At 36.2% G+C, this 27,897-nt stretch overlaps 2 protein-coding genes across 2 annotated transcripts; both read left to right on the forward strand.

Annotated features, from left to right (window-relative positions):
* The first annotated feature begins 2,256 nt into the window (after positions 1–2,256).
* LOC116267299 (uncharacterized) lies at positions 2,257–8,576 on the forward strand. Its single transcript, XM_031648972.1, has 6 exons — positions 2,257–2,600; positions 3,911–4,049; positions 4,929–5,189; positions 5,818–5,899; positions 7,131–7,327; positions 7,899–8,576. Exons 1-6 carry the CDS (start codon positions 2,359–2,361, stop codon positions 8,211–8,213), a joined length of 1,236 nt encoding a protein of 411 aa, XP_031504832.1. The 5' UTR covers positions 2,257–2,358; the 3' UTR covers positions 8,214–8,576.
* A 2,218-nt stretch (positions 8,577–10,794) lies between these two features.
* On the forward strand, positions 10,795–26,950 carry LOC116267134 (protein STRUBBELIG-RECEPTOR FAMILY 5-like). The gene is made up of 16 exons (XM_031648719.2): positions 10,795–11,200; positions 14,038–14,170; positions 14,246–14,317; positions 14,417–14,482; positions 16,475–16,546; positions 16,641–16,712; positions 18,986–19,057; positions 19,138–19,203; positions 21,727–21,792; positions 21,881–22,188; positions 23,621–23,904; positions 24,982–25,253; positions 25,489–25,609; positions 25,681–25,817; positions 25,992–26,148; positions 26,319–26,950. The coding sequence occupies exons 1-16, from the start codon at positions 11,074–11,076 to the stop codon at positions 26,469–26,471; spliced, it is 2,178 nt and encodes a 725-aa protein (XP_031504579.1). The 5' UTR covers positions 10,795–11,073; the 3' UTR covers positions 26,472–26,950.
* Positions 26,951–27,897: the final 947 nt, after the last annotated feature.

Consider the following 27,897-nt stretch of genomic DNA (forward strand, 5'->3'; position numbering starts at 1 on the left):
CGTGCACTGAAACGTGATAGTGACCACTCCATGTATGCAATTTTTTCATCTTTTTATTTATTTTTCACAATAATTGTTGAGGATAACCTATATATATATATATATATATATATATTATAACCCCTATATTGTTTGTGTGGCGACTTCTTTGAATGCAATTTTTTGTATGAATAATTGTTGGAGATGAGCATGACCACATTTTTTACTTGGTAAACAATCGCTCGTTGACGAGACAAGTTCTTCTCGACATGATTTGATCCGCCAATAAATGTGTGCAGTGTGGGATTTGGCTGCATGAGTTGATATCATTTGGCCCACAGCCAAGTTTGGAGTCTTAGGCACATAATTTCTTCAGACCGCTCATGTCCCATTCGTTAATATGACCTCACGAATTTGGATTATCCAAATATATACATGGCCAGTTTTTTCCCTTGATGTATATCAAATCTGGATTCTTATCCAGAAATGTACATCAAATTTGGATTCTTAGCCAGAATTTTTTTGTTGATGATACTGATTCAGAAATATTTTAGACCCCTCAAATATGTGATTGCTTATTTTTTTGTCACGAAAAGCTATCAAAAAGGTTATAGCGAATGGTGGTACCCAGTATTCGGCGCCGACTCGGGCCTAGGTTTTAAATTTGCGTGTCATGCGAACCTGATAAGTTATCGGGCTGGCCTCGCCTGAGTTGGCCCTATAACTTATTTAAAATATTATTTTATTTAAAAAAAGTATGTTTTTATTATAATTAATCAGTTTTACATGTGATATTATGTTTTAGAATACAGCATGTATGTTTTTTCCACTTTATATGTAAGATGAGTAAAAAAAAATGTGAAAATACTTTTTAAGAATGGACGGTGTGTAAAATTTTAAATTATTTGATTTAGCTGATTTATTTTCTGCTTTTTCTTAGCCGTTTGTGCAGACTATTCATTTGGTGCCATTCGCCGAGCAGCTCCAAATTTTCGGTGGGGTCCGTGTTTGCCAAGAGACAAAAACAAATGAAATGGTGAATCGAAGCCGTTCATCTTAACGATGGACCATGTTGGATGCTCGTCCTGCATGCATGCGCCCAATCCTATCCTCACACATCTCACCTGAAGGCCATTATCTTTTCAGGAAAGAAATTTCACATTATTCTAAGTTGTGAGGGAAGTAGTTTAGGCGGTGGCGGAATTGGTTGAAATAGCACTCGTTTAAAAATATTTATATTTGACCAGACACTTATATAAATAAAGATCAATGTTTAAAGATGTTTATTTAAAAATAAATAAATTTTAAGAAACCGATGTGGGCAACTGTCACCACCATGTGGCTCCGCCACCCAGTTTAGCTAGTCGGGTTGGCAAATTGAAATTGTTAGTTTGATTCTTGTTGATGTTATTTGTTTTTTTTTGTGTTATTGTAGATCGTCGATGCACCACATCCTATTGAGTAGATTATAGATATACTATTCCACACATACACATAGATGGAATGAAAAATAGGGGTGAATACGAGTCGAGTTCAAGTTTAGTTAGCTCGAGCTCGGCTCAACTAATGAAACTTCGAGCTCGAAGAAGCTTGAGTTCAATTCGACAATTACGTGTTGAGATCGAACTCGATTCCATCAAGACTTGGACAAATTCATTTGAATATATGAACTATTATTTTGCCATAATTGTGTTCAACTCGATTAAGACTCGACAAACTTAAATGAGCTTTTGTAAAAACTTACATAGATAATTAAAGTTAATATACTGGTTTTTAAATTTAAAAAGTGAGTCAGATATTTAAGAAATCGACTACACATCATCTTCGAACCAAGTCCAACTTTAACCGTTCAAGTTCAATGAACTCGAACTCAACTCGATTATTTGAACGAGTCGACTCGTGAACTCGAGCTCGACTCGTTAAGAAAATGACTCGGTTCGAACTCGTTTACGAGCGAAGCTTTAACAAGTCGAGCTCGGTAACTCACTCAAGCCGTTGTTCACCCCCTCGATGTAAATGAGTCAACTCGAAACAAGTCCAGGCTTCATATAAGCCGGCTCGAGCACTGGATCCGAACTCTGTATCCGAGCGGTTCATATCTCAATCCATAAAGAACTTGCCGTGATCATCTTAAGTATGAGAGCGGAGTAATCGGATCCAAATCAAGTTCGGATAGACCCGATCGTTAATATCTTCAGATGCAGTCTTGCCTCTTGACGAAATGAAAAGTTATTTCAAAACAATAAAATTAACTAAAAATTTGCATTTGTGTGGGGAGAGAGAAAGAGAGAGAGGAGAGAGAGGAGGAGGAGACAGCGTTTATATCCACGGGGAGAGCATTGATTTACCGCCAAGCAACGCATAGCGCGAGCGTCGGAGATGGTGAAACACAGCTCCTCAGCTGCGACTCTGAGCCCTGATTCCATGGGGTTGCAGGAATTATGGCGGGGGACGGAACACGGAAGGTGGTTCGTCTTCATCTTCACCAGCTTCGCCCTTCTCTTCGTCTTCGTCTACCACTCTTTTTGGCGAGCTCTTGGGAGAAGAAGCGTTGGCCGTCGAGATCACCATGTTGGAGAGGCACCAAGAATGGTTACTCAAAGCGAAAGCTCTTCTTTACGGTTGGTCATCGTCCCTTTTGGCTGAGCTTGTGGTGTTTGCTTGTTGAGCACGAATTACTGCGTGAAAAGAAAAGAGATGACGATGATGATACTTGGGGCTAAATGAGTTTCCTAGTTTTTTAATCTGAGATGCGAATGGAAAAAGCTCTGCCGAGGCATCCGGCGGAGTGTTTGCGGGGTGGGGGGGGGGGGGTGGTTTGTGTGGGAGAGTTGATTGTTTTTCGTTTGACTTCTTATAGAATATGTGGTTAATGCTCGTAGTTTCTGGATATGAAAATATGGGCGTTGAACCGATTGAAATTAGAACTTCTCGAGTCGGAAGAATTTGGTGATCACTCCAAGTTGGGTTTTGATCACGAAATTTGATGCATGGTTAGATTTATATGAGAAAAGAGCCGCGAAATTTTGGGGATCGAGTTTTTTTTTTTAATTTTTGTTTTATATTAGACATAACCGAAAATTTTGACAATTATTGTGTGACGTATGGTATAGGCAGTAGAGCCTTTGATTGTAACTGCGAACCTACCATCCATAAGGAAATAGAGTAACTGTCCGTACAGAAGTATCGGAAATGGGGAATCTAAAAAATTTGCTACATGATCAACATGCCAAGGCTAATCTTAATGAAGATAAGGGTTAACGACCCTATCCTTGTGTTTCTTACACTGAATATCTTAGCAAAGAATATGTAATGCGCTTGAGGTTTGCACTCGTAGAGATCTTAGCACAGGTATTTCTTTTTATAGTAGTGGCTTGTGTTCCATTAAATGGCTGGTCATGAGCAATTTTGGCATGAAGTACAAGTTGCTATGGATTGCTGCTGCATGTTAGCATCTGTAGAAGGTTGCTGAATGACTCAAACTGGTTTTTAATTTCTAAGAGTGATAATGTGAAAGTTTCTGCTGTGGGGCACATATGCAGTTAAGTGAAGATATTTCAGGTGGACGAGGTGCATTCGAGACTTGTGACGTGGAATCTATGTACATGGACAATAAATAGGGTTACCAGCAGTCAGATCCTACGAGGCTATTTGGCAGTAGGAACAGTTTGTTATTGTTGCCAAACGGCCCCCACATGTTTCCTGTTGTAGCTGCCTTGGTCCTCAGCCAACTACTGGCATAACACGATGGAAAAGGGAAAAGATGTAGTTTGCAGCTGCCAACCAACTTGGGGCAGTTTATCATATGTTCTAATGGTGTTTCCTTTCTTTTTTTTAGTCTCTTTGTGTACTCCTAGTTCTTGCTTCCCTTGCAATTCTATAAATTTTATGTTCAGCATGCAGCTGTGTGACAAATTCACTTATTGTGCAGGCTGTCTATTGTCTCGGATGTGGATTTGCGAAATTTAATGACTGATTTGGAAGATGATTCCAGTAGGGACAACTGGGAACCTGTCATAGACAAAAGGAACAATCTGGTTTCCTACAATGCAAAGTGCTTTAAGGCGGAGGTTTGTGCATTTTATGCCTGCCTTTTCTTTTTTGGTGTCTAGAATTCCAGGTCTTTCACAGCAGTAAGTCTGCAAGTTATGCATTCAGTCATATTTGCCTGCCTCCACTCTTGTACAGACATGCATTGCTTGCTTCGTATCCTCGGTACTCATTATTCTTAGTCATCACGTGAATGAAAATTCATTGAAATTCTGTGAAAAGTTTCCTGGATATCTTCAAGAATCCATTTGCCTGTTATATGTTCATAGAGTTGTAATTTTTGGATAAGTCATGCCTATTTTTTTGTTCATATCTCATTTGATTTTGGTCTTCCTTCTGCTTGTAGTGAACAGCATTAGTTATCCTATCTGATGTTCAAGCTTTGGATCTGCCAGTTGCTAGTGATTCAGACATTTGAGGCATTAGGGTTCTGAACCTACATAACTATATAAGTGACACTTTAGCAGCTAGTCAGGTTATGGTATGTGGATTTTTATGTACGAGAAAACTAATGCATGGCCAATCTATTAACTTATAGGTTATCTAGGCATATTTTGACAGTTCATATGCTCTAATGCAATACTTGGGTAAGCTGAGTTCAGTCATCTGTTGGTGAAATATTTCAAACTAGACATTCATCTCATTATGGTTTCTCCATGTTTGAGCTGGTTAGGACTTAGGACAATGAAAGCGTGACCCAACTTACAGCATAACTTCCTATACCTCGGCTCCTAAACTTTTTAATGTTACGAGTGGTAATTCCTGATGTCAAAACAAATATCATGATTTTATAGATGCTTAAGTGTTTTACTTTCTTCAATTGTTTTGAACAAATGACTGCTAATAAAATGTTAGACTCGCTTCTATATCTAATTTCCCATGTACACAACCCTATGCAGGGTGGTCCTTTGAAATATGTGAGTGAGACAACATTTGAAAAATGCTCTTCAAGTCTGTTGAGAGATTTCTACATGGACAATGAGTATAGAAAAGTTTGGGATAAGACAGTTGTTGAATACGAGCAGTTGGAGATCAATGAAGATACTGGTGTTGAGATAGGACGCATGGTCAAGAAGTTCCCTCTTCTTTCACCAAGAGAATATGTATTGGCATGGCGTATATGGGAAGGGAAAGATCAAGAATTCTATTGTATTACTAAGGTAACTATCAAATTCCTTTGACTTATATCCAGACCATTTTTTTTATGAGCAAGTTGGGTTAGGCAGATCTGTACACTTGCTCCATGGGCACTGAACTCTTGACTTCGTGATGTTAAGGCCAATGCTCTGGCCCCTAGTCAGGTGGACAGAATCCCGATCAACTACCTGTCACGAAATGTATAATTCACACCTCCTTCTCGCTTCTCAGATACTTGTTGTTGGTTGATTGATTGAGGGGTTGAAGCATGTCTATTGCTATCTTGTTCTATCAATCAATCATATAAAGACTCCCTTTCATCCACCTGTTGAAGAAGCTGATACTCCTGATACAATACTCCTTTTTATTAGTTGCTTTTCATCACAACCATGTTATATATTGACCTAACCTGAACTAAACCAAATTTTTGTCATATTTAATTAATAAATTCGAGCTCTTGCTTTTTTTTTTTTCCCTCTTGGACCATTTGATCATCTTATTTATCAGTATGGTGTAGCCTTCTCCTTTGTCAATTGTCTTCTAGGAGTTCTATTTTTGTGGCGTGGACTGCAAGCATCATCTTACATATTACACATAAATATGACCTCCTCCTTTGTTGATTGTATGCTAAGGATTCTACCTTATGGCCAGGATTGCAATCACTCTTTGGCACCACAACAAAAGAAATATGTTCGCGTGAAATCTTTCTTTTCTGGTTGGAGGATTAGAAAAGGTAAAACAGATGTTGATTTTGGTAGAAGTCTTTTGGAATTAGTTTTAGACTTTGACTGCAAGAAAGTTTACTTCTTGAATTTTTGCACATCTACAACTTTTCCTTCTTGTTCTCTTGATTACTGAAATCCTTTGTTCTTTTGATGAATGTAGTTTTAGGGATTCTTTCTGTCCAGTTTGTAGTGATGATATAGTTTGTTTATTTGTTTCTTCTATCACATGTTTTAATATGTATATGTAGTTTTTGGTAAAATTTCTCAGACCCGTCAGTTTGTTGTGTTGAGCTAAGAAATGACGTGGAGAGATTCCATAAACGGACGGCTTTTAAGTAGTTCACTTAATGCTGGAAAAGGGGATAGAAACATAATGTTTGAATTTCTCTCATCAGACAGCCACTTAAAGAATAGAAGTTTCAACCAAGTTATCATCAGATCAGGGTCACTTTCTTTTGAACAGGAAGGAAGGCAATAACATTTGTGCTATCCTTTTTCAGTTCTTCCAAAAGCCTTAGGAATCATGGCAATTGCCGCTTTCACAAACTGCTGAGTGGTAGGTCTTGATGGTAAAACCCTTGGAGTTCTCCTTGTCCTTCAGGGAGAATACAGCCTTAACTTCTCAGCAGGAGATGCTTTTGAATGGTTCGGTGCCACCCATGTTCGCTGAAAACCAGTGTCACAAAAAATGTGTTTTGTTTTCGAAAAAATGCGATAAATTAAATTGCCATTTAAAACTAAAAGAACATGTTTTTTTTTAAACATTTAAAAAGAAAAAACACGTTTTTTTCGCTTTTTTGGTTTTTGGTTTTATTTTTTCATGTTTTTTAATGCCAAAAAGTTTTTTTTTATTTTCTATTTTGCATTTGTTGCAAATCTACTTATTTTTTGATGTTTGTGTTATTAGTTTCTCACTTATTTTATTTTTCACCCATTTTTAGTTTTTTTTAATTTTTAAAATACTACCGTATTTTTTTTTTCAAGCTCGCCGTATTATACCCGAGAAAAACCTTGCCATTTAAAACTCCGAAACTTTAGTTGTGACTATAGTGAAAACCCATGTTTGGTTCTAACTAGGAAGGTGGGGACCTGTGGGGATTGTTTGCCATATTAATAATTTTCTCATTTTACATCGTTCAAAATTTGTGTACTGTAATCGTACTAGATGTGCAATGCCTTTTTCTGTTGCTAATTTTCTTTTGTTTCTTTCTTTTTCCTTGTTTGGCACTTGTCCTACAGTTCCTGATAGAGAGGCCTGTGAAATCAAAATTGCTTATGTTGAGGATGCTGGTATGAATTCTGAGGTTGCGAAGCTTGTTTTTGCGAAGGGCATCTGGAGTTACATCTGTAAGATGGATTCTGCTCTTCGCAAGTATCCGTCGACCAATGTAGTTAGCTCAAGATCAGAATTGAGTGCTATCAGGTTTATGCAGAAGGTGTGTCTTTTCTTATGTTTGTTCCTTCTTAATACTTGTTTTTATTATATGTTTTTCAGAATTTATCTAGATATTCTTCCATGTCTTGATGGAGATTTGCCGTAATCAGTTTTTTGTCTTCTTGTCTCTCTTCTAGTTCAGGAAACCAAAACTTGATCACAAAACCTGAACTCCTGAGCTCTCTCTCTCTCTCTCTCCTCCCCCCCCCCCCCCCCCCCCCCCCGTGGCACACACGCACACGCATACACATAGTTTCAGCCACATGCATTGTACATGATCATTCTAGCAACTTGTAGCTGGTAGGTGACTAGGTAAGAAATAACCAGATGGATACCTTAAGTGGTGGCTGATTGTTCTTGTGCACCACAGAAAGCTCATGGTGTGCTGTCATGGTACCTAATCTTCCTTTTTGCTTTCTTTTGTGTTTATATGTTTTTCCACCACTTGCAAGTCTTCAATGCTATGCGATTTATGTTGGGTCCTTGGGACTGGTCATCACTCATGTCCTCAAATACATGATTTTTGCATGTCAGCAGTACTCATCAGGTCTCTTTTTTTTTGTTTATATCAGGTTCCTCCTTACCTAGAAACCCAGAGTGAAATCTCACGTGCACCTGCCCCCGAGCTTTCAAGAAAAGAAGCAGCACGGGGAAAACTTCTTCAAAAGCCTTCAAAGAAGACAATTACAAAGGGGTTGATGTTAGTTGGCAGTGCCGTTGTTTTAGCAAGAAGTCATTCTTCCCTTGGTGCCAAGCTTGCTATGTTCTGCATAGTGAACAATCTGGTTAAGGGCCGGACTGCTGCAAGTAGAGTTGAGACAAACCAAACCGGGCCAAGTCGAGCATCTCGAATCAGGTCAAGCATCCCTCAGTGGCCTGACAAATAATGTGCAGCAATAGATGCCTAAAGGAACTATTAGTATCGTCTGCTAATTAACTCAAGCATGACACTGGCAGCCAATGGAATTGTAAATATATCTCCTCTAGAGTATTCTTCAAGTTTTTGTGTCATTATGTTGGTTGCTGGATGTGTGGACTCAAACGAGGCAGAGGCAGGGCAGTTCCTGATTTATGGTGGTTGACATCGGCAGCTGGGCTTCTGTCTTTGCTCTGTGTTGTGTAGCTCCTTGTAAATGATATCATGGCTTTACTTGAGTTGAATATATGAAGCTTGCTGTAAAGTTGATTCTCTTTAAGCAGTTCACTCTTGCTTGGACTGACTACATTAAAGAATGAAGCTTTGACGCCTATTTCCATTGTGTGTACCCAATCATATTCATCTTCTCCAATCACCTGTTAGAACAAATTGCCATTTGCAGGTCTATTGGATGATCCTTCAGGTAAGACGACCTTTTCTTTCAACTTTCCTAACAATCATATATATACAAAATGAATATATTGACTTCAGATATGTACATGTGAACGTAAAGATAAATTATGTACAATACTTGCAATTGCAAATATTGGTCGTTATAATAGTTTGCATTGCTTATACCTGGGGTTGCAATGAAAACTTCAACACATGGTGGTTCTGATCCACCTTCTCCAAACTGTGACATAAAATAAACTATCAATATGCCATTCATTCACAACATGAGATACACAATGAGAATCACATGAATGTAACAATTTGAATAATCATTTATTTTTCCCACCTTAATGGTGCAAAACTTTGAGTACCCGTCGTGTTATGATGCTTCTTTTTATTCATTTCCTACAACACCATATGTCATTAGGGACAATGTATATCATCGACTGCTCCATGATGTCAATGAATTTGACAAAATACAAAAAAAGAAAAAAAGAAGATTACCTTAGACTTGTTTTCGTAAAAAGAAAAAAAATTCATAATTTGATTTCCTGTAACCATCTACAGTTTCATACGAGCACGCTCTCTAATGCTCATCATTGTTGTCAAACATCTTAACAGTTTTGGCCAACTCGTATCTCCAATTTTTGAGGAGTTGTGTGTATTTCTTTGCAACCCATCCATCTGTTTAATTACTATCAGCGCCAAACTTTCCCTATTATGAACATGCAAACATTAGTGATAACCTTGTTCCTTGTAGTGACGCCTGAGGAGTGAGGATACCTGGAACATCTAACGTTGTGGATGTCCGGTCCACGCAAGCAGGGGCAGAATCAGGGGTGGTGGATGTTTGGTCTCCTTTATGAAAAATTCCTAGCTTCGCTCCTGAATGTAAGACCCATCATCAAAGTCAAAGGCCAGAGTAGAAGTATGAAGCATTATGCTCAAAGACATATATGGAGAAATTTTCAAAACCATTCATGATGATGAATGTGAGAGGTCTTGCATATGTTGGCTGTCACTCTCTTACCCTTACACCTAACAATTTCAAACAACTTTTTCAGTATAGTACGGTGAGCTTGAAAAAAAGGAAAAGCATGCCAACTTTTTAAGAAACAAAAAAATAAAAATTAGGGAAAGAATAAAAGAAGTGAGAAGCTAATAATACAAACATAAAAAAGTAAGTAGATGTGCAACAAATAAAAATTAGAAAATGAAACCAATTAGTTTGACATTAAAAAAATGAAAAAATTCTTTTTATTTGTGTTTTTTCGTTTTGTCATTTTCTTTAAAAAACTCTTTTTAAAGAAAATGCCAAACGAAAAAACACAAATAAAAAGCGTTTTTTTTTTTAAATAAGGACACGTATATAACTCAAGTTGCTATAGGCATTAAAAGGTAGTGGGTGATTTTTACTGAAATTTTTAATAGGATACATGGGAAAAATGATATAGGGTTGCATGTTACTATGACTATCAGACTTTTGCGTGATTTGTCGTTTCTATTATATGCAGTTTTTTTTTTTTTAGTTTGTGCTTCGTAAGCATTTGATATGCGATGGTTCACATATGGAAATTCATATGGTTGGATTTTCGTCAGCATTTCATATGGAATGTACACGTTTTATGGTGTATATTTGATGAATATGAAAACGTTGATTTTATGTAGACTGGCTTGTTGTGGCGGTGTCATGGCTGCTTCGTCCATGGATCACCATCCATGGACAAAATGTCCATAGCTTTTCGTCCATGGATCTTGTCTGTAACACAGAAAGAAATGTTGGAGACAATGTAGAATAAATGAATACTAAATTAATGAGTTAAATGCAATCTTAAAAGGGGACCCGATGCTTCCATTCATGTAAGTGAAGATCAAAAAGCTTCATAAGTTAGTGGACAAGATATGATGAGAACAAGCTAATTTCAATCTCGAAAAATCTAGTTTAATACAGAAATGGCCAGGAAAGACTATATGTTTGAAGACAAAAGTTACATCATATGCTATTTTTTTTCCCTTCATTTACGTTTTATGCGAGAGAACACGATGACTTCATATACTATTTATTTTGTTCGTTCACATTGTTCAGTTAACTCACATTTTTATGCAATGAAGAAGAAAAAGGCTAAAAGGTCTCATTCCCACCTTTGAATACGAAACGCCCCTCCTTTTCCGCCCTGGTCAGTGGTCTCGCAGAATGTTTTTTTGACACCCCCTCTCTCCTCTCTCTCTCTCTCTCGACGAGCCTTGGCTTAGAGACGGCCAAATTTAACTATCGTAATGCTAAATTTAGAGGATCAAGAACGAGATGCAATGGGAAGTGCTTGTTTTGTTGTCTGCCTTCCCCTCTTTCTCATTTTTTCGCCAAATTCATGGAAGAACTCCTCTCTCCACATCCTTTTGGTTTCTGGGTACCTTCATTTTCTTGAAGGAGGTCTAAAATGGCCGATGAAGTTGGCGGTTTGGTTTGGTCGGTGATGGTTGGCGACTGTAAGTATTGGGTCTACGTGATGGGAACGATCTTTCTCCTTCTTGACCCTGTCATTGGAACAACAGACGCCAAAGATGGTAATTAGATTGTATTTCTTTGTGCTCTTTGATCCTTTTCTTCTTCTTTTAATCCTTAGATATTATAGGAAGAATGCCCTTGTAGATTTCTAGCGTTTGATCAATTTAGTCTTGAAATATAATCTGATGAGAGTATGGATTGATCTGTTTTTTCTTTTTCAAGTTTTTAAGATCACGTTTTCCAATAATTTCATAAGGAAAAATGGGAGTAACTAATATGAATGAATGTTTTACAAATTTTATTATGTTTTAAACTTTTAATGGGCCCTTTCTAAAGTTATCAATTGAATGTTTTTCTTTTGTCTTTTCATAATGTCAATTTATGTTTTGATAAGTGGTTGAACTAACCGGTGTATAATGCATTAAAACACGGAATCATGCTCCCAAAGAGAACGTGCGAGTGACTATGGCCTAGTAAACAGTAACACCTTTCCCGGTCCTGTGACTATGCCTCTTCCTCTAGCTTGTCATGTCCTTTTGGCTATTGGGTCATAAACGATGTTAGCAATATTCATGGATATTTTTCAACCTTTAAGTTGACTTCGGTTGAATAACTACTGTCTATTTCTCAAATAACCATCAACTAAATAAAAACTTGCTGACTTTCAGATTGTTTTCTCTCTTGAATTTTGAAATTTACAAAAAATATGGATTAGTGTTCATAGTGTATTGAAGAGTGGAGTTGGTCTAGGCACATTACTATTGTATTGGCTGATGCTAGATGTTGCATACAATTACATAAGTTGTTAAAATAATAGAAATAACACGCACAATCACATTAAGTATATATATATATATATATATATATATATATATATATATATATATATTGTTGCCACACGCAGAGACAATGTTATCAAAAGCAATAGGCACATTAGTCGGTTATATAAGCCTAGACCCTAGGCAGGATTAAGTACATTAAGCGGGCCACCTCAAAAAGGGAATGCCATAAGATGCCATGCTATTGTAAAGAACAACGACGAAATTAAAGTATTTTTAATGAAAATCCTATAACTATCAACTTATAAACATTGAAAACAATTTCAAACATTTTATAATATGATAGAAAACATGAGTAAGAGCTTGAAAAAATAGGTTTAATGAAGATGAATTAAAAGTTATGCAACAAAAAAAATAAGTAAATAATATTACTTTTCAATGTTATAGAGCATGAGTCCGAAAAGCCAGCTGTTAAATCTCTAATTCTAGTTTCTAAAATTAAAATCTTAAAAGAAAGCTTGAAACTGCTAAATGAAAAAAACTCAAAAGAAGAAAAAAAGAATAAGAAAAAAGAAGAACAAAAATTTAGGTTGACAATGAGAATAGGCCTAGGCTATTGAGCCTAGGCAAGATCATCCAAGCCTAAGAGCCTAGGTGCAAGCCTAAGCAAGCTGCTGACAACATAGGTGATAATGCTAATCTAGGTTTAGATAAGATCCCTTTTTTGCTTAAGCACCTTAGTTTTTGTTGAGAGTTACTTTTTAAATGTCCGTTAAATACCAATGGAGAAAAGAATGTCAATGAGAAAAAAAAAAAAAGAAAGGTCTATTATTGTCCAACTTTGGCATGCATTAGGAACTGTCCAGTTTGTTGGTTTTTGTGGTCATTTTCATCTGAAGACAACTCTTTTGAAGATCTAGTGGGAAAAGAAATGCGTTTGTCATGCAAATCTTATCATACCACCTATTCTTTTGGATGTGTTGGATTTTCCATGCATGTTTTTGATGTTCTGTTTTTGTTTGTCCTGTCTATTGTCATCCCTTGATTGGTAATGAGGAAAGTCCCTCATTGATGCCTCAGGATGTGAAGGGCAAATGATGACCAAGAACAGTTTTTTCTCCTTGAGCTACCTGAAGGTGACATATTTCATCTCATGTTGGACTAAGACAGAAACAACAAATAAAAAATTTACTAGACTTAATTTTAATTTCAAAAATCCACTTAGTGAGCATACTAAATTAAAATTGTATGACATTTTAAATTTGTCAAGTTACCAAGTTAAAACATCAATTATAACTTGAAGATTTCAGAATAGTTTAATAGGAGAGCTTAACCATAGTTATTTGTGATGTCATGTTTTAGCTTTAAATCTAATTGTGAAACTTTACAAACAATGCTTTAAGGTGAACAGAGTGACTTTCTAAAATGGTGTACGGAAAATTCTATTTCAGACCCTCTGGGAATAGCAGTAAAAAATGCTAGAAGTCCTCCCTGACAGCAGGGGCTACATCCAGCTTTGGCTTTTGCAAGAGGCAATGTGCATGAGAATCAAACCTTAACTGCCTGTATGAAGGCCAAAGCTTGTTCCAGTACACCAACTAAGTGGTCCAGTCTAACATCTAAAACATATTAGTGGCTTTCGTTAGTAATTGATGGGTTAGGTGTGTTTTCATAAATTATTTTTCTAGCCACCGTCTGATAAGTAGTAAAAGGAATCTAAAACCTTATTGATCACGACTGTGGGATCAAGGTGCTCCTTTTCTTTGTAATAATGTCATTTTTATTCTTGATGGTTGAGAGTCAAGCCTATTAGTCATTATTTTAGAAAAGGTAAAGTGAATTAAAGCCACAATATTCTTTGTCATTATTTGAACCAAGTGTCATCTGCGTTTGCTAATTTCTTAGAACGTGAAAAATGGCAGTCTTACTTGTTTCTTCATTTTATCGATCTACTGAAACTGCATCTTCAATTTGTTTTCACCAGCTGCATGTATGCCATAGATGAAGCACACTGTTATGTTTAATACTTTGCAATTCTGTTAGAAATGAGAAGTATTTTTTACAAACATTCCTTTTTTGGCCTTTGTGAATGCATTTACTATCTTACTTTCCTGCAGTTTTTGCCCTCAAAGCAATGTACACTAGCTTGAACTCAGCTCCTCAATTGACTGGTTGGAGTGCATCTGGTGGTGACCCTTGTGATCATTCATGGAAAGGAATCAAATGTTCTGGTTCATCTGTTACCCAAATGTTATCATACTTCCCTGAACTATTGTGTCATTCTTGCTGAGGTTTCATTTATACTAACAGAATTTTTCTTGGCAGACAATTATCAGGTCTTGAGTTGACTGGTTCAATGGGAAACCAACTATCCAGCTTGATTTCCGTAATTTACTTGTGAGGCCTGAAGCTTATAAAGAAGCATCTTTTTCTTTGCATTTGATATATTTTTCCTGTAGAAAATCTCAGTCAAATGTTTGGTTTGTCATAGTACAGTGATTTGAGCAACAACAAACTTCAAGGAGATATACCATACCAGCTTCCGCCAAATTCACAACACATGTAAGTTTCCGTCATTAGGTTATTATGAAAGAATATGAAATTACCAATGTGTCTCGCTGCTAAAAGTTTTTGAAAGGAAAAATGCCACATGACAGGAGTAAGCCATCAGAAATTCTGTCCACTTTCCTCTTTGAGTGTTCCTTCCTAATTACATGAATTTGACAAAGTTGATATACATGTGTCTTCTGGAGATTACTGTGTTCAAAGGGACTTGATCACTTGCATTAAATCTCAGGCTTAGCTCACTTAGGTTGCATGGAGACTATTTTTCATTTTTTATTTGCTGCCAACCCAGACTAGTCAGGCAGTTGACAGTTCGATCAACCAAGTCAGCATTCAGTCAACTACTCAATGGACTTAAAAATAAACAGGTTTATGGAATTGACGTGGTCCACTAGTCATGAATTAGTTGTTTTTGCCTTCTTTCAGAAAATATTTTAGAAAGAGTACCCCCCGCCAAACTGTCTCTGTTTTGGGTAGTTTTTGGATGAAGAGTTTTCCCTCTAAAGCCCGGTTTTAGCAAAGCAAATTGACTAAAAACCTGGTTTTCCCTCCCCAGTTTTGTTGAGTTATGTGGCATCCAACCAGGCAAGCCACATAAAAAAAAATTTGGTAAAGTCAGGTGTCATACCCAAATACCCATCCCCTTTTTTGTTTAACATAGTGACCTTTCCTGTTTGTGCAGCAGTATGTGTAACTGTTTCATAGCAAATTCAGTGTTGTTTGACATATTTAACACGTTTCGTTTGCACACTGGTTTTTTTCCATTTAATGTGCTTTGTTCTGGTTTTGCTTAGATAGTTTTTTTCTTCTTTTTTTACTGTTTAGCATTGTCACAGAAAACGTGTATTAATCGAAAAAACGTGTTAAATACATGAAAAATAAGTCAACTGTAAATGGCAATTAGACGCGTCTTTTTTAAAAAAATGCCAGAAAATAAAAAATGCGAAAAAGGCGTATTATATGAGTTTTTTTTTGCATTTTTTGCATATTTTTCATTTTTTATAATTTTTAAGATTTATTAAATGTTTTAAATTTTTTAAAAATTTGCCGAGTTTTTTCCTAAATATTTCCGAGATATACAACTTCCGTATTATACTCAAGAAATCCCTCAGCGTATAATACCTGTACACGATATATGTGACAGTGTTGTTTAGCATGTTTGATTGTGTAGGTAATTTATAATGTCTTTCTATTTAACTTGTGCATGTTTATGTTAACGAGCATCAGTAGCAAACCTATATATGATACCGTCTTTAGGTCATAAAGATATACTATGTCTCCTATTTATATTGGCACTTTGATTATTTTGTTGCTATATTATAGATATTATTTTTGGAGAACAACTTGGATTGACTTAGATTAAATAGTCCCAAGTTCTTAGGGGCTTGACCAACTTGTTCGTCTTTCAGTTTTAGACATAATCTCAAATAACGTTTCAGAGTTTTAAACTGCGAGGTTTTTCTCAGGCTTAATACAGAGAGCTTGAAAAAAGGGGAAAAATATGGTAAATTTTTTTTTTTAAAAAAAAAAACTAAAAATAAGGGAAAATAAAATAAGTGAGAAACTAATAACACAAACATCAAAAGATAAGTAGATTTGCAACAAATAAAAAATAGAAAATGAAAAAAAAACTGTTGGACATTAAAAAAACTGAAAAAATGAAAAAAACTGAAAAATTTGAAAAAAACGTGTTTTTTCGTTTTTAACGTTTTTTTAAAAAAGCACATTTTTTTAAAGTTTTAAACGGCCAGTTAATTTATTGCGTTTTTTTTCACGTTTTTTTTCGAAAACACGCGTTTTCTGTGACTATCTACCTAAAGTTTTGAGTACTGAATTGCTTAATTTTACATGGAGAACATTGTTTAGTTATGAGCTTCTGATGCAGCAGCTTTGTTTCTGAAGCATCTGAAACTATTTCTAGTGGTATGGCAGCATCTCCATTAAAGATTAAATCAGCTTCTCTTACTGGTATTTGGATTTGAGTTGCAGTAATTTGTCTCGCAATTCCTTCTCTGGCGCTGTACCTTATTCTATCTCTCAAATGGTTGATCTTAAGTACCTGTAAGCATCAAATGTTGGAAGCACAAGTTCATGTTGAGTTTCCTGTGGTGCACTTGTTTTTATATGCTGATAATTTTTTTTAAAATACTTGCAGAGATCTTGCTCATAATCACCTCAATGGTCAGCTAAGTGATATGTTTGGTCAACTTCAGAAACTCAAGACACTGTAAAATTCACGTGATCTTTTCTTTTTCATATCTTACAGTAAGATATTATAATTTGCTACTGGCAGGGGTTGACTTACTTAATCCAATCATAACTAATTTCTTCGAAAGGTTGGTGTTTGATCATGCCAAGGTTACTTGAGGTTGAGAGCAAGGCAAAACACATTGTGATTTCACAAAATTGTTCGAATGGGGTAAAAGCGAAAATCTATACTGTGAAAGCATTTATGTCTTTCTACTATACCTTTCAAGTATTGCAGCTGCATTAAAATTCACCACAAGATCTAATGCATCCAGGGAAGATGCTTAAAATTGAGTAACCTAATAAGTTATGGATCCCAAGAGGGTCAATTCGGGTTTGCGTTCATGATGGGTCTTATCAGGATTGTGTTCAAGCTGAATCTGGAGATGAGATTCGAAGGCCAGTCTGAAGCGAGTCCTGCTACAGGTGATCACAAATTGGTATGGGTGAATGAGTTGGTTTCGACTGGACCCATCTTATGGTTGGGGCTAAATGATTGGTCTCATCTCATTTTGTTGGTTGGGTTTTCATTGGGTTCAAGCTCAAAATCAAATATAGCTTGGATAATTATGTACCCATATGCAGATCAGCTCAGGTATAAAATGGTCAAGGTGTTAGATGTGAATGGGTGAATTGGTTAAAGAGCTATTTGTGATAGAATATAGTTCAGTAACATAATGATCCATTAGCTAAGTACACTGTAACCTCTAACTTTAATAAAATGATACACTAGTAAACTTGAATATGAACATGTAAAATAAAAAATTAAGATGATGTATAAATGAGAAAACACAAATGGAGCCCATCTTTTCAAACTTCCTAAGCAAAACTCTTTAAAAGGAAACCTGTTTTTAAGTTTTGAGTAATTCCTGGAAGCTACAGATATATGGGTCAGGAATCTCCTTGGGTTTGTAATTGGTATATGAACTGTTTGGCACCTTGGATTTAAGTAAGTTGTAAAAGATTAGTTATTTATGAAGGTCAGCTCTAGATGATGGATCTATAATTAGCCAGGTATATACAAGTCTATACACACACATATATATATATGTATGTATGTATGTATGTATGTATGTATATAGCACATAGGATTTATTTGCATTCTTTTCACTTTTCCTCTTGTATTTCTCCACATTTTCTGTTTTTTATTGTTCTTTTTGTTTCAGCGAGTGCTCAGCTGTTATAGCCATTGGGCCCTCCAATGGATAGAACACTTGTCATTGAAAGCCCAACACCTCTCTTTGTATGTGTATATAAAGGGTCTTGCCACTGTCCTTACTATGGTTCTTGTGAAGCTTTTTCAGTCTTGCTCTAGTACCTTAGTACACTAATTTTGTGCTGTGTTTATAGTGTCTTTGAGAATTTTTTTCATGATTCCTGGGTTTCTTGCCTTTTTGGTATAGTTTTTGCTTCTATGTCATAGAAGTTTGCACATTGATCTATTTTATACATTGTAACCTACACATAAGATCAATAAAGCAACGTGGCTTCTGATTTAGGCCTGCAAATGGACTGGATATATTTGGTTCAGATTGAAGCTGTTTTTTTTTTTTGGATTTTGTTAGCATGTGATGTAACTAGAACAAAGTTGGATTTGCTAAACCAGATTTGATTTGGATTAAAATTGAGACCCATATTGAATCCAACCCCAGATACATTTTTTGGAAATTGTTACAGGGAATGCAGTACTGCCTCCTGCATTACATATTTCCAACTGAAGATACAAGATGCACCTAAGTTTCCACTATAGTTTCGTAAATGGGGTTACTCAATGAGAGCTAAAAAAGATTGCCTTCTGACATAGATTACTCCGTATGTTTATGTTTCAGTTTGAACTTTTTCTATTTTGATTTTATTTGTGTCAATTTGGATTCAGATCCAACCAGATACATCCCAAATCTGAACTATTTTCACCCCTAGAACAGCACTGGCTGTTCTATTTGTCAACATGAATAAGTGTCGTTTTTGAGCTATTGTCTCATGGCATGTCTTTGCCTTAAGTGCTGGAGAGTGGGGTTTGGTATTTACTGTTTACGCAGTCCATGCACATGGGCACACAAATATGAGACACGAATGCTGAATTGTAAATGCTTGATGAATAAAAAGTTTATTTTCTACCTGGAGCTCTAAGCATTAGAAATTATTGTCCACCAGTCTCATCATTTTACTTCTCTGTAAAGTTTGTCAGTAGCATTTATTCATTGAACGTGTGCATGAATCTCTTAATTTATTTGCTTTTGGAATTTCATACAGGGATCTCTCGTTCAATGGCTTATCTGGTGGTTTGCCTCACAGTTTTGGATCCCTTTCAATGCTTGACACATTGTATGGCACTTACAAATACAGGAAAGTAGCTATTATGTAGTTCCTTTGAGCTAATGGTGCATATATATGTTGATTTACAGATATCTGCAAAGCAATCAAATTACAGGTCCAGTTGATGTCCTTACAAGTCTTCCACTTGATCATCTGTAAGTATGATATGGGAGCACTGTTTTTCAATTTGCAGCAAAACCTATTTTATATGGATTGCATGAACCATTGACACTTTAGGATGCTTAATAAAGAACAACTGGAATCCAGCTTGATAATGTTGTTAATCTATGGTGCATATTCTAGCCTTCTATTATTAGGCACAATTGCACCTTTTTGTTGAATAAACAGGACTACTGAAGTTCTCAGAAATTGTTGAGAGTCATAGACAAAATAGAAAAGAAGATGTCTTCCTGAAACTTACAAAGGAACTTCAGTGACGCACAAAGTACCCTCATCCAATTTTAATTATTCCTATGTGTATATATAATCATGCATCTCATTTTTGTCTCCTATTTCTCCTGGTTCATTTCATGCATATGCTGTTTAATGTGAGTGATTTTGCTAAATGGTAAATGATTATTAATAAAAAGAAAGTGATCTTGAAAAGTGAATTTTGCTGGAGTGCTTTTTATCAGTAACATACTTATTGACCCTGATATATTTAAAGGGATTGGTTTCGCTATTTGCTTTAATTTCTTGATAACAACATAACCTTCTGTAAAGAAGAATTCATGTTCAAATCGCTTCATGCATTTTGCTAGAGAGTAAATGCTTATTAATAAAATAGAAAATCATATTCTGCCGTATGAAACAGAGTTCATGTTCAAATCACTTCTTATAGAGGATAAATGCTTATTAATAGAAGAGAAAATCATATTCCAGGATTGGAATTAGGAACAATATCTCATTAAGGGGACAAACTCAAAAGCAGCTTACGTCTATCTGTATATATGTGCATATACATACTGCAGAACAAGAAAATCATCTTCAAAAGTTGGACTTGACAACAATATCTGGTGGAGGACAGAAATCTTATAAATATATGTGATAGGAATAAAAGGTGCAAATATATTTAAATCCATTATTTTATCTGCCAATTTATGTAATTTTTCTTGTATTGTAATATACAATTGCTAAAATACTTAAATTTAGAGCCTTTATTATGTGATCATCCTCCAAAAATAAAATCAATCATATCACCATCATAATGCCAGTTCTCCTTAAAATTTCTGTCGTTTAATAATTAATTTTTGCATAGTACATTAGATAAAAATTTTAGAAGAATGTGTATCGAGAAAAAGAACCTAAAATAAATGGAAGTTAATTATAATTGTCTCTTATTAACTTTTTTGCATGTGTACATGTGTGAGATATGGATAGAGAGAGCAAAAAGGTTCAGTTTAGCTGGTCAGACCAATGCTACTGTAGGTGGCTAGCTGTTGGTTCTATTTCTGTTGATATTTTCCCCCCGCATAGCATTGTGCATAAGCGTGCTGATGAAACCTGGTGTAGCTTCGCTCTGTGAGAGAGAGAGAGCTTCAAGTGGTTGGGCACAGTTGGTCTGACCAGCAATACTGTTAGGTGGCCAGTTGTTGGTTCTATTTATGTTGGCATTGCCCCATTCATATACTTGCTGGTGCAGCAGCCCTAGACTTTTTGGTGGAGAGTGGTTTGGCTCCTTCATCATCTCCAGAGAGAAAGAGTGAGAGAAAATGAAGCTATTAAATAGGAAATTACGTAGGAGATGGATAGACCATGCAGTAGGTTTGCAAAGTAATTAAGCTTTGTAAATTAACTTTACTAATATTTCCAAAGTCAACTATCTATTTCCAATTTTGTTTAGTGGCATGTCACACTTTGGGTTTGCCCTGTTTAAGTGGTTAAACATCATAGAAAATAGATTGGAAGTTAATATAATTTCCAGAAACTCAAAAAGTGGTATTCTTGGATTTCACAGTGTACCCCTTGTTCAGCTTTAATAAGCAGTGATCCTGACCACATTGTCTACCTCTTTCTTCATAGAATATGTACCCTCTTTAACATTTGGTAGAAAAGCAACATGATGCAGTATCTGGCCAGGGTTGCATTTTTTTTAGAAGTCAGGCTCTCTCTCTCTCTCTCTCTCTCTCTCTCTCCCTCTGTGTGTGTGTGTATATATATATAAAACAAATAAGTACATGTATTATTCATTGTTTCTATTTTTAAAATATAAATTACTAAACAAAACACATACCAAAATAGACCTAACAAATACAACACAACATTTTGCTATGTATTGCATCTGCATGTGTTCAACCGTGTTGACATGGTTATGGTGCCCTTCCAAGCATGTCTGTTTGACATAGTCGATTAGTAAGGTTGGTAATTTATTTTTATTTTGCATCCATTTTAGGATTAGATTTATTATAAAAGTTCGAAACAATGGGGGGTCATGCTTGCGAGTCATATTTTGGGATGAACAATTGCCAATAGTAACTATGTGGCATAGGATGCAGATTCAAACAGCAACTTTTGTATATATGTATTTGCAGGTGCATGTGTATATGTATGTTTATAGTTTATACAGGTGCATATGTGTGTTTGTTTGACAAAGAGAAAGATATGCACAAATTGTTGTTTGCTTTTATGTTACAAGCTGAAGTCATCTAGTTAATCTAATACTTTGTATTTGCTGCTAGGAACCTTGAAAATAACCATTTCAGTGGATGGGTCCCAGATGAGTTAAAGAAGATTAAAGATGTCAAGTACGATACTCTTAGTCAATGTCACGAAGAGTAATCAGTTAATAGAGTCTTCGACCATTTATCAGTGCATATTTTACTTTTCTGTTAGGATAAGTGGAAATTCATGGTCATCAACCCCAGCTCCTCCTCCACCACATGCTTCGCAAAGTGCTCCTCCAAGCAAGCCAATAAGACGCCACAATACCAGTGCTTCTTCCCGTGGCTATCGCAAGAGTGGAACAGAAAAAAAGAACATGCTAGTCATGGTAGTTACCATCACAGTGGTAATAGGAGTAGCATTAACTATTGGAATTTTGGCAGCATTATTTTCACGTGGTTCATCGCATCGGCACCGTTTGGATGAAGGAACAATGAACACCAGACAATTTACTCCTTTGGCTTCTCAGGAGATTAATGGTAACCTTTTCTTTTCCTTTCCATGGAATTGTGTAGAGCAATACTGGTTATGAATCTGGACATATCAGTGTCCAGCCAGATTAGACACTAATTTAAGGTCTCCAATGCTTGTCTGAAGTACTGAGGTCAACACAAAGGCTAAAGCAGATAGAAAAACATATTTGGATAGCCTGGACAGGCCTGTCCTTTGAACACTTTGACTGTTAAAATCAGCAGCTTGATTTCTAGTAAATTGAGCAGTTAACTAATCGCCTTTTTCTTTTGAGCAGCGGAGAAACCGCTCTGGGGGTGGAGAACAGGCTGCACTGGTGTAATCTGCCACACCTGCGGTCACCTCCCAAATAGTATAGAACTCTGAGGTGAAATCCCTTTCAACCCCAAGAACCTTTTACCTTGGAAAGCAGAGCGAGCCCTGCAAGAGGCCATAATAAGGTTAGAAACGTAGAACCCACAACCGGTCACTGGCCATTAGTATCCCTCCCCGTTGTAATAAACCCTTGGGTTGTTAACAGGCTTAATGTAACACCAAGCATCAGTCTTCAAGGTCACGGGCTAGGTGTTACACAAGTGATGTTTGAAGGCGTCCATTTTCTGAACGCAATTTTGTGCTTCTGATACCCTTTATTTTCTTTGCTTTCTATTAAATAGGGTTGAGCTGATTTAGAAGTAATCATCATCTTAGGGAGGGACAACTAGATTAGATGAATTAAAAAACTATAGTCACAAAAAACGAGTTATTTTTGAAAAAAATGCGAGAAAATGAAATGCCGTTTAAAACTTTAAAAAAGTCATTTTTTTGAAAAAAAACGTTAAAAACGAAAAAAACGCATTTTTAATGCATTTTTTCCCTTTTTTCATTTTTTTCAGTTTTTTTAATGCCAAACAGTTTTTTTTCATTTTATATTTTTCATTTGTTGCAAATCTACTTATCTTTGATGTTTGTGTAAATCATCTTTTTACTTATTTTATTTTTCCCCCATTTTTAGTTTTTTTTTTTATTTTAAAAATACCATTTTCCCCCCTTTTTCCCATATTTTTCAAGCCCGCCGTATTATACCCAAGAAAAACCTCGCCGTTTAAAACTTTGAGACGTTATTTGTGACTATGATTAGATCATATAGATTCTTGTCTGCCCAACTATTGCTTCGAGAATATGAAATTCATTGGCTTCAGAAAAAGTTTCAAACTTATGGTGCTTTTTTTTCTGTTAATGAATTTGTTCATGAACTTCTGGTTACCTTCTGTGTGCTAATGACAGTTCTAGGAATTGTGGCCTGTCTTTCAGAAACTATCAATATATAGTTTTGCTGTCTTTAAATTTCGTTATGGATGCTTCAGTTAAGAGTTATTAAGTTTGTATTTAATGTGGATATTGATAATGAAGTGATTTGTTACATCTCCTCCATTGATTCTTTATCTGAATTTCACCCAGAGTTTAAGACAATGGAATCTTCCTCTTCCATCCATGTGAAGACTTTGCATGTGTCTCCTTCCTTGGGGCTCAAGCCGCCACCTTCAGATCGATACAAGTCCTTTAACGAGAGTGATTTTTTAAACAAAATAAATTCTAGAATAACTAGAGCTCCAGGTCCTGTAAATGCAACAAAGTACTCATTGGCAGAACTTCAGATGGCTTCAGGAAATTTTGGTAGAGATCACCTTGTAGGTGAGGGGACACTTGGCCGAGTCTTCAAGGCAAAATATGTTGATGGGAAGGTATGCAATCTTAAAGAGTTAATTGCCTTAGGATTGTCTTTTCTAGTGCTTATTTTTGGTACTATAACTGCCTGGTGTGGGCTTAATATTCATGAATTGCTTACATGGGGTTCAGCTACTATTCAAGGATTTAGGATTTTGGTACTATGTTGGTTCATTGGAACCATATAAACGCATACCTAGAACTCCCATTAAGAGAAAAATGGAACCTCCTATAACTTCCTGGTGTAGGCATAATACTCACAAATTGCCTAAACGTAGGTCAGCTACTGTTTGAGGATAATAAGAAATGGAAGTAGTATGACATCAAAATTGGTTTCTTTAGCGTACTTCCTGGGTTTTTGGTCCTCAAATGTTTTGAAACTCCACTACCTTTGTCTAATAGGTTTATTCATTTGGGTTGGACTTAGTTTGGATCCATATTATTTGATTTAGTTGTTTGGATCCTTATTTGTTTACATTTTTTAAGTTGAACTTGGACTTTTTATCTCAATATTGGATCCAAGATCTAATGCAGTTAGAAAACCTATTTAAGGGGATGAGTGGTTCATTTGGGGATTAGTTTGAAGTTGATTAAGGAAATGCTAATTGCCTTTTGTTAATTTCTTATTCCCCTACTTTTCTTTCATTCAATTTGTGTTTTATTTTTTGTCTGATTCATGCCTTCTGTGGGGATTAGAGTGAGGATTTATAATCACTGCATCCCATATTTAGTTCAATTAGCTATGCAGTTGGAAAAGCTTTTTGTATTTGCAAAGATTCAGTAGATTTGCCCTTCCCATGAGTTTCCGGAGGTTCATACGTGTTTGTAGATTCATATCGATAACTTGGTTATATGTAACTATGTTTCTGAAGTTCTTTTAAGCAAAAAAATTGCGAAGTTGCAACTAAGGACATATCCCTTGTAATACTGTGATTTGAGCGAGGCAAGGTCATTGTTACCTATTTGTAAATTTCAGTCCAAAGGAGAGGCTGAGAGTTTGTATTTTATATAGAAGATTATGGATCTTTTTATGTATGTGAGTGAGCCCTTATGTTTGATGTTCTTGCCTATTAAATATAAATATAATTTTCCAGGTTTTTGCTGTAAAAGTGTTGGACCTTCCAGTTCTCCGTGGGGACAATTCTGAAGTTTTCATGGAGGCCGTCTCGGAAATTTCTCGGCTGCATCATCAGAACATTACAGAGTTTCTTGGTTACTGTTCAGAGCGTGATCAAAACCTACTTGTTTATGAGTACCTGAGAAATGGATCACTTCATCAATTTTTGCATCTATCAGATGACTATGGCAAACCGTTGACTTGGAATACTCGAATTAAGATTGCTCTCGGCACAGCTCGAGCACTAGAGTAAGTTTACCACCATGATTCCATGATTCCAACTGATACCAATTTTGAAATGCATATTTGATGTAATGTAATAAAAGTTTTTGTACGTTGACATGGTTAGACTGATGCAGGAAATACTGTACTAGTAGTACATATGCTCATATGCTCACAGCTTGATTGTCTGATGAGTGATAATCATATTACAAATTGGATTTCGGTTATCTTAGAACTCCTTTAGTTGATAATTTTGTTATAGGTACTTGCATGAAGTGTGTTCCCCATCCGTCATCCACAAAAACATCAAGTCTGCTAATATTTTATTGGACAACGAGTTGAATCCCCATATCTCTGATTGTGGCCTTTCTGCATTTTATGAGGTCAGAAAAATTTACGAATTGTTATGGTATCAAGCAAGTTTATGTTCTAACTCTATGATTTCTTTGCTTAGGATTTGAGTCACAATCTGGGAGTTGGATATATGGCACCTGAGTGCACTACGGCAGCAGGATACACATTGAAGAGTGACGTGTACAGTTTTGGAGTGGTGATGTTGGAACTTTTAACAGGCCGGAAGTCTTTTGACAGGTTAATGACTTGCAACCTGAGTGTTTGAACTTTGAAATGACGTTAACAACTATCATTTCTTTTTCCTGTTCATCATAATCACTCATGTTTTTCTTATCTTGCAAATCTGGGAATGCCTATCCAAATTGTCTTGATTTTCTTTGTGAGATTTCTCTAAAGAATATCCTTTTGCAGTTCAAAATCGAGATCTGAGCAGTCATTGGTGAGATGGGCAACGCCTCAGCTTCATGACATTGATGCGCTGACAAAGATGGTGGATCCTGCACTGCGGGGTCTTTACCCTGCAAAGTCTCTGTCACGATTTGCTGATGTCATTGCCCTCTGTGTTCAGGTAGAGATTGTTCCTAGCTCAGTGATGTACTGTTCGGTTGGGCTTCGGTCCAATGAAATGGCTTGTTAGAGTCATAGATGAAGATTCAATTTTTTCAAGTCCACATGCACTTTTTTGGTTAATTTGCTTTGTTTTCAATTGAGGTACATCTCTCTACTTTCTTGGTACAGTCGGAGCCAGAATTTCGTCCACCCATGTCGGAGGTTGTCCAAAATCTCGTTCGGTTGGTCCAGCGCTCTAGCATGAAGAGAACTCCTGCAGACGAACTAGATGCTTCACGTAAAACATCAGATGCAGATCAGTCAGAGTATCCATATCAGTGATATATATTATGCTTTTGATCAATCCTACATAAAGAATTTTCTTGTTCTTGGGGTTGGAGGTTCAGTAGTTTGAAAATGGGATCTCTTGTCTACCCTATTTTTTGCATGAGACTGATTGTGCAAAGTACAACTATTACGTAGAACGGGTGACTTAGAATAAAGTGCATTACCATGCATCAGAGCTCCAGGTTAAGACTTGCCAGAGAATGCATATAGATGCAAGGATGTGAAAATGACAAGTAGCCCAATCTTGCTACCAAATTTGTTTAAAAACTCCTTTGCCAGATCATGTAGACTAAGCAGTGCATTTTTTACCAACCGAAGCATAGGGATTGGATGCAATAATCCAAATTACCAAAAAAAAAAAAAAAAAACCTACAGGATATAAATATGCTGTACATGTGACTGGATAAACCATGTAAGGTGAGAATTCTTGGTTAATGAGCTGATCGATGCTCACTGTGAGCTTGATTATTTTTTTTTCTTTCCCTTTTTTTGTTGGTTAGAATTCTGAGTTATGCTCCTCTTATTACCATTGCTATGAAGGATCAACAGAAGAAACTGACTTGACCAGGTGCGAGTGAAGCTTACAAACAATTCTCAAATCTCTGTCCATCATGTTGGAGTTAGATGGCTGGGTCACTCTTAAAGCTAGAGTCATCATTCTATTTTCCTCTCTCTCTCTCTTTCTCTCTCTCTCTCTCTCTCTATATATATATATATATAATATATATATATATATATATATATATAGCGAGAGAGTGAGAATACTTTTAAGGACCCCAAAGTATGACAAGTGGTTATTAAACAATAATTTTGTCTTAGTTATGTTTTAAATCTCAACATCCAAAGTCAATGCTGCTAGTGGTTGATTTGAATCAAACACGAGGCAAATTGATTGGGTTGCATGACCGACTCTAGATCGCCACATGTTAAGCTTTCACCAATGCTTTAACATATTTTTAAATTTTTTATTTTTGTTATTTTTATGCTTTTCTCATTTATTTGTTTCAAAAAAATAATATATTTTGTTGATTCACAAGATAATTCACTGAATTGGCAGCCTTGCCATGCTGATTCAGTTCGTATGGCGATTTTTATAACACTATTCAAAACTTTCACCGACATTGGTGAAGGAGCTAGCCCACACGTGATGGTGCCGATCAAGCTCCCAATTAGCACCAGGAGGTCAAAGGCTCCATTGTTCGTAGAAAAGTTAACCAGATTCCCACGCAATCTCAGCACATATATCAGTGCCGACGGCCTTACCCGTCGGCAACCGTGCCCCTTAACCGTTGGTAAAACATCTACAACTGCTCGTGACCGTCGGCAAAAGTCTCATTGGCACATGGTTTGCGACGTTAAAGAGCGTCAACAGGGTATAATATTATTCCCGAAAGTCGTAAGCGTCGGGATGTAAAACATT

The sequence above is a fragment of the Nymphaea colorata genome, chromosome 13 (genome assembly GCF_008831285.2).
Source record: "Nymphaea colorata isolate Beijing-Zhang1983 chromosome 13, ASM883128v2, whole genome shotgun sequence".
NCBI classification, from domain to species: Eukaryota; Viridiplantae; Streptophyta; class Magnoliopsida; order Nymphaeales; family Nymphaeaceae; genus Nymphaea; species Nymphaea colorata.

What these genes read in the sequence shown, in the direction of transcription:
- LOC116267134 (XM_031648719.2), top strand. Translation starts at nt 11,074, where the DNA reads ATGGCCGATGAAGTTGGCGGTTTGGTTTGGTCGGTGATGGTTGGCGAC. An exon ending in CTTCAGAAACTCAAGACACT is followed by an intron (nt 16,713 to 18,985) that starts GTAAAATTCACG and finishes AATTTCATACAG; the next exon opens with GGATCTCTCGTTCAATGGCT. An exon ending in GGCACAGCTCGAGCACTAGA is followed by an intron (nt 25,254 to 25,488) that starts GTAAGTTTACCA and finishes ATTTTGTTATAG; the next exon opens with GTACTTGCATGAAGTGTGTT.
- LOC116267299 (XM_031648972.1), top strand. Translation starts at nt 2,359, where the DNA reads ATGGTGAAACACAGCTCCTCAGCTGCGACTCTGAGCCCTGATTCCATG. An exon ending in AATTCTATTGTATTACTAAG is followed by an intron (nt 5,190 to 5,817) that starts GTAACTATCAAA and finishes CCTTATGGCCAG; the next exon opens with GATTGCAATCACTCTTTGGC. An exon ending in CTATCAGGTTTATGCAGAAG is followed by an intron (nt 7,328 to 7,898) that starts GTGTGTCTTTTC and finishes TGTTTATATCAG; the next exon opens with GTTCCTCCTTACCTAGAAAC.